Source organism: Musca vetustissima, unplaced genomic scaffold (assembly GCF_032173495.1).
Source record: "Musca vetustissima isolate MV318-11 ecotype Yass unplaced genomic scaffold, APGP_CSIRO_Mvet_v1 utg57753, whole genome shotgun sequence".
Taxonomy (NCBI): Eukaryota; Metazoa; Arthropoda; class Insecta; order Diptera; family Muscidae; genus Musca; species Musca vetustissima.
This window is the reverse complement of record NW_026881253.1, coordinates 1-7,116: the sequence shown is the minus strand read 5'-3', so window position 1 is coordinate 7,116 and position 7,116 is coordinate 1. Positions and strand designations below refer to the sequence as shown.

General features: G+C 35.7%; 2 protein-coding genes across 2 annotated transcripts; both read right to left on the bottom strand.

Annotated features, from left to right (window-relative positions):
- Positions 1 to 1,632: 1,632 nt before the first annotated feature.
- Positions 1,633 to 2,099, bottom strand: LOC133327233 (saccharopine dehydrogenase-like oxidoreductase). Its single transcript, XM_061535795.1, has 2 exons — positions 1,813 to 2,099; positions 1,633 to 1,743 (listed from the first exon to the last, which is right to left on the bottom strand). The coding sequence occupies exons 1-2, from the start codon at positions 2,097 to 2,099 to the stop codon at positions 1,641 to 1,643; spliced, it is 390 nt and encodes a 129-aa protein (XP_061391779.1). The 3' UTR covers positions 1,633 to 1,640.
- Positions 2,100 to 2,220: 121 nt separating this feature from the next.
- On the bottom strand, positions 2,221 to 6,953 carry LOC133327231 (saccharopine dehydrogenase-like oxidoreductase; the record flags this gene model as incomplete). The annotated part of the gene is made up of 5 exons (XM_061535792.1): positions 2,221 to 2,371; positions 2,497 to 2,689; positions 3,089 to 3,323; positions 6,673 to 6,798; positions 6,865 to 6,953. Coding segments are annotated over 5 exons (794 nt in total), but the record flags the coding sequence as incomplete, so codon positions are not given.
- Between the last annotated feature and the right edge of the window lie 163 nt (positions 6,954 to 7,116).

Below are 7,116 nucleotides of genomic sequence, written 5' to 3'. Positions count from 1 at the left end.
TTTAGGTGCTGAAGAACATCGTTTACAATGATTCAGAATATTCCAAAAAGGTAATACCTGACGACGAATTATCTGTGTGTGCCTTAACATTGAAACCAAAACCATATCATTCAAATGAAAAAGCAAATCGAATTCGGTAAAATGTGAAGTTTTGGATCACTGTATTCTTCGACTGCAATAAGGTGGTGCGCCAATGTTTGAGTGTGAGTTTTTGAAAAAAAACAACAGTTTCAAGCCTCAACTACGGTATTCACCGGACTTCGCCCCATTGACTTTTTCGTCTTTGAAGGAAAAAACGCTGGTATAGGTGCATTATGTCTGACGCGGATTGCTTTACTAAATATAAATACGGCGGCGAATGGGGATTTAACTTTGGTGCAAACTTTGTTCAGCATATTTGAAATATAATAAAATATCCTTCGATAGTACCTAAAAGGGTTGATGCCATAGAACCATCAATGTCGACAAATTTCAGGAAATTTAATTAAAAAATCAACAAATATTTTGAGGAGTTGCAAGCGGCATCACAAACGGTCGGATATGACTGGCTATAATTCGAATAGCATGAAATGAATTATTTTGATTGAATTGAATATGTCGAATTGAACATTTTAATAATTTCAAGCATAGGTTTTTTTCCATATTGACATGTATCTCGCTTAGAATACAAGTAAAAGCATAATAAATCCACTATTTTTTCCAAAAAATTTAAACATTTCATTAATATCACAACTCTCTTTTGACAAAGAAGCATCCCTTCCAAGGAATAAACACCACCACAAGCACCATTGCTTGGCTGTGTTTTGTTTTGGTATCGTACTACGTCTCTCCCCTTACTTGGTTGTTATAATTTTTGCAATCGTTTATTTCACTACTGCTTCTGTTGCCAACAACCGCCGATTTTTCACTCACTCGATTGTGACTAGTTTTGAATTCCATTGTTTTTTTATTTCACTCTTACTGCATTGGCGTTACAAAATTCTCATATGCATTTTACAAATTATTTCGATATAAATGCTAAGAAGTGAAAACGGCGTTAAGTTCGGCGGGCCCTCCCTCCACCATATTTATACTGTTAGTAACTTGAAATGAAAATATGGGGAACATACCAACAAGTATACATATGGGCACTTCCGCAGTCACTTACACGAGTTTGGTATCGAGGAGAGTTTTGTTACCTATTAATACTAAAATACAGCCAATTCGGTGGAAAAATATGATCAAAAGCCCCCAAAATACTGAAAATTAGGTGGTATCGTTATATGGGGGCTACCAGAAAAAGTGGACCTATATTTATAATCTTTTGTGGAAAAATTTGGTACCCAATAAGAACCCAAGGTTGCAAATTTCAGCGAATTCGGTTGAAAAACGTGCTCAAGAACCCCAAAATACCGAAAACTGGGGGTACCCTTATATGGGAGCTATGCCTAAACGTGGACCGACTTCGAACTTGACCTGCCTGCAGACAAAAGACTACCCTATGCACCCCCTCTCTCTCTCTCTCTCTCCCTGACCAGAAACCAGTATTTTAATAAACTAAAAAAAATATTTTTCTTTCACAGATACGTTTTTCTTCAATATTTTTATTGACTGTATATAAACAATAACAAAAATCTTGTCACATTTTCTCAATAAAAAAATTACTGTTGAATTACTTCAAATTTCAAACCCGATTTATGTTTACCAACTTCTTCCAGAAGACTTGTCTTGGCAAATGCAAATCCTGGTGGCAGAACTCCGCCCCTGCAATGAAACACACACACATCACCATTTAACGTAAAAATAAATTCCAATATTATTTTGATAACTTACTTTCCGGGCATTTTGTTGTGTTCCTTCAAAATGGTTTTGGCACATAACAACAAAACGCAACTGGTAATACCATAGCATGGATCCTTGCCCGTAACACGGACCACAACTTCTTTGTTGGGTGCAGCAGATTCGGAAGTACCGGTAGTCCATCCTTTTGCCTTTAAGGTATAACGGAATTCCATAGCTTTCCTGTTGGCTTCCGTTGGTCCTTCATGTGTCATTAGGCCCAAGGTGAAGATGTGAGGATATTTTAAAAGTAATTTACGTGTAAAACCAATATTGGCCATAATAACACCGAATAACATGAAAACTGGAAATAGCAAGGCCATCAGCAAGGATCTAACGAAGAAGAAATTGAAAAGTAAATGTTTGATATGAGTGAAATTCTTCATAAATCAGTGATTGGACTTACTTCATGCCAATATATATTTCAAATTGAATTGGTCGTTTCTTATCATAGGCATAGGCCAATCGCTGAGACCTTTGAACAACACCACGGTCAGTAACTGGAAATGGTGCAAAATAACTCCTAAGGCCTTCGGTTTGATGGGCATAAGGTCTAGAAGGGATTTGAAATGGAAATGAAATAAAAATAAAATAACAATTCAGGGCAACATTGCAAGATACTTCCGAAGACCTTCTGATGGAACACTCGCGAAACTAGTAAACAATCAGCTTTCTTACCTCATCCATAATTTAGGACTCAAACTTGGAATTTTCTCAGTGTTAACTTTTTTCTCCAATGCCAACATTTCTTTAGCATGTTGCATAGCATAGATGGCACTTTCCCAAGTTCCGGTGTGCAAAATAGCTTTAGATGATTTATCTTGGTAATTTGGCTTGGATTCCCAATATAGTTCGACAGAATTTACGGTTCCTGAAAGTAATGTGAAAAGAGACATTTGTAAAAAGAAATTAAAACGACCGCTATAGACGTCCTGAAGGAAGTCTTTAAAGACGTCCTGAAGGGATTCTTTAAAGACGTCCTGAAGGGAGTCTTTAAAGACGTCCTGAAGGGAGTCTTTAAAGACGTCCAAAAGGGAGTCTTTAAAGACGTCCAAAAGGGAGTCTTTAAAGACGTCCAAAAGGGAGTCTTTATAGACGAGCTGAGGGGAGTCTTTATAGACGAGCTGAAGGGAGTCTTTATAGACGAGCTGAAGGGAGTCTTTATAGACGAGCTGAAGGGAGTCTTTATAGACCATTCAGCTAGTCTAGTCGAGACAAGTCGTTACAGTTGAATCGAGCCAAAGGACTGCTATACTTTAGAACCCCCTACCTGGAAAATTCTTTTCCGCATATTGAACACCCAACTCAGCTGGGATGCTCTCAAAGCCGCATGTCGAGACTATGTACGATCCATTTTGTTGTGCCAAGTCATTATATTTAAGTTGCATTCCATTAAAATATTGTGGTTCGCCACTGACGTCCACGTGATGGGTTCCAGCATCGATGCACGCCTTAACTACAACCTCACCATAGAAACGGTAAGGTCCACAACAGTTCAAAACAATCTGTAATACAGAAATAAAAACACAAAACAATTATTGATAATTTATCATCCAATGTATTGGAGCGGTTAATTATATGTAAAAACCATATATTTTATAATAAGAAGTTAAAATCATGGTCAATAATAACAGTACAACTAATTGGAGCAATTACAAGATTTTTAAACAAAAAAGTTTCATTGGATTGTAAAACAAGAATTTATAAGTGGATAATAAACAGTTACTGTGTATCTATATTTAATTTTGATGGAAATTGCACCAATCTAGAAGGATCCCAGTCAATCTAAATTAACAACCCACACTCTCAAATTGTTTGTTGGGTTGGTAAAAATTAACGAATTCCTGGAAAATGTATTTGAGTAACTGTTTATAGACGGAAGGCATTCATCCAGTGTTTTAGACATTCGATCGATCCGAGGAGCGAATATCGATTCGGACCATTACCTTGTGACAGCCATATATTCTGTGACTTCGACGTATCGAGTTGCAGCGACTATGTTGGCTAGGCCATGTTGTGAGAATGGACGAATATGTCCCAGCTCAAAAGGCATATAAAAGTGAGCCAAGTAATGGCCCACGCAGAAGGGGAAGGCCACGAATCCGATGGATGAATCAATATGTAAATCATATCCCCAACTCGATTTTGAAAAAAAAACCTAACATTCCGTTCATTTTTCACTTTTTTTTGGTAATAAAAATATGTCAAATGAACAGGACGACTTGATGCATTTGTTTTCATTTATTCTCATATTATTGCCCATAAGGTAGAGGTGTATTTTCTTCTTTCTGACAAAAGCTACCCTACCTTGTATAATTGTACCATAGATACCCCAATATATTAAACAATATAATATAACAGCCTTACATTCAGGAAATTTGAAATTTCGAATCGAAACTGAAAATACGTGGATTAATTTAATAAAATTTCAATTTTGTTTTGCGGTTTGCATACTTGCTTGAAGATATGGATTCGACGTATTTGGGTAGTACGGCCGTACACAAAATTTTGCCATAGTGGGGAATATTTTTGTACGCCCCGTCGGATTTTAGGTAACGTTGTAATAAGCCTAAATAATTTTTAAAATATTATTTAGGCTTATTGAAATTATTATAAGATTGAAATTCGATACAATATTTTTGAAAAAAGTTATGCGGCATTAATTAAATGCAATTTTAGTTGCTTTAGTTTTGGCCATCAGTATATATACACAGATTTCTTTTGATCAGTGATTTATTGTGCAATTTGGCGCAGCATACTTTCCCCTTAATATCATTCCACTAAAAGCAAGGGTTAGTGGTTAGTTAAAATGGACCCAAGTCGAAAACAATTATTTTCTGTTTATATATACCCATTATATATAAAGATGTCCTTTATTCCACGGCCTAAAGGGGAATTTGGTACAGAATATTTTTTTCATTTACGTCACTCCGCTAAAATGAAGGGTTATGGATCAAAATGAACCCAACTCAAAAATATTGTGAATTAGAGTAACTTCGGGTAATGTGGACTATGCGTCTAATGTGGACCACCCCCCATATCTAAGAAAATGCTTGAAATATGTCAATGCTGCTTTGATAAAAATGTTTTCCTAATTAGTGAAAACAAACATCAACCTTGCTTTTTAATAAATAATTGCAATGTTGAAAGCGTAGTAGTAGAAATTGTAGCTCTGATTGTAACATTTTTTTACCACAACACTTTGTTTTTTCCCGAATAAAAAATATACGTTTAGCTGCAATTACAATCGGTGATTTTTAATTTTTATTCATTTTTGAAGACGATAAATTTTTATACCCTCCACCATAGTATGGAGGGTATATTAATTTTGTCATTCCGTTTGTAACTCATCGAAACATTCATTTCCGACCCTATAAAGTATATATATACTTGATCAGGGTAAAATTCTAAGACGATCTAGCCATGTCCGTCCGTCTGTTGTAATCACGCTATCTTCTGAAGGAATTGAGAATTGCTGAAATTTTGCATAGGGTTGTCTTTTGTCTGCAGGCAGGTCAAGTTCGAAGATGGGATATATCGGTCCACGTTTAGGTATAGCTCCCATATAAAGGTACCCCCAATTTTCGGTATTTTGGGGTTATTGACCGCGTTTTTCAACCGAATTCGCTGAAATTTGGTTCGTTGGGTTCTTATAGTGTACTAAATGTATCCACAAAAAATCTTGAATATAGGTCCATTTTTTCGGGTAGCCCCCATATAAGAGTACCCCCAATATTCGGTATTTTGGGGTTCTTGAGCGCGTTTTTCAACCAAATTCGCTGCAATTTTGTATTTTGTAGTCGTATATGGTAACAAATCTCCCTATTTTTTCCTACATTTTCATTTCAACTACCTTTTAGTATATTTATGGTGGAGGGTATCCAAAGTTCGGCCCGGCAGAACTTAACGCTTTTTCACATGTTTTAAATAAAAATATTCAATGTCGGGTAATGTGGACCACTATAAAAAGTAGGACCTTTTCACGAGGACGAGTTCGAAATATGGGCGCATTTAATATGCGAGGAGGTATTCTATCTTCTGAAAACTCGATATGCAAAATTACAAGTGCTTCGGTTGGATAATGAAGCAAGGACCTTCAAAATACCGCAAATGGGGCGGTACCCTTAAATTGGGGCTATTCCAAAACATAAACCCATATAGTTTTGCATTCATTGTTACCCAAGAGTGGAATAAATTGAAATTTATCACAACCAAACCACTACCTACCTTTAACATACTGATCCTCATTACCCATACTTACTGGTCCACTTTACCCGCCAAGTTATTTTTATTCGCAGTTTAGAGTTTTTTGAAATAATGTTAGACCTGGAATATATTTAGCCAACAAATCTATGTTGTGAAAACAATTTGTTTTTATTTTTTATCGTTGAAAACCTTACTCGAAGTTACTCTAAGTCAAAAATAAATATTTAATAATTTCGAACACACATTTTCTTGATATGTAATATATATACAGATTTCTTTTGGTCGCTGACTTATAGTGAAATTTAATGTAGATTATTTTTTCTTTGATATCAAGTAGACTGTGAATATAGCCCAAAAAATATATAATAATGTCAGTTAATGTTGCCAAATTCAGACCCATATTTTTTGATATATATTACATATTGGGCGGTGATCCATAGTGAAATTTAGTCTAGAATATTTTTTTCCATTGACACCAATCCCCTAAATGTAAGGGTTAGGGGTCAAAATGAACCTAACTCAAAGATATAATGAAAATACTACAATTGCGTTCAATTGATCATAGCAATAATAAAAGTATTTTTATCGGTTTCAAAACACTGTGCCTACATACATTCTTAAAGGTAATGATGTGGATTATCAACAAACCTTGCACTTTTTCGCCATATTTTCAATTGATTTTTGATCGCTAACATCGGCCACAATAATGGGAATATGACTCAAATCTTGTTGGGTACGTTTGCCGACTTTCACCAAAAGCTCTTTCAGTTTAGACTGCAGAGAAAGGGAAAGAGAATTATTTTACACGCCACCATATTGAAATTTTCATTTGATTTTTACTTCATTTCTTCCTGCAATACCCCATTTGAAATCCCTAAATATATCGACGGCATCTTCGACCACCACTTGACCGGTAAAACCGGTGGCACCTGAATATTATTGCGTCCAACTTTTCAACACTCATTGTTTTATGAACTCGTCGCGTCGCGTCTAACCACCCAAACTGAAATCGGGTTGTTGTTATCAAACGGAGAGTAAGAAAATAACTAAAATTTCTGTTGGTCGTCTATTGTTGTCAAACTGACGATGATG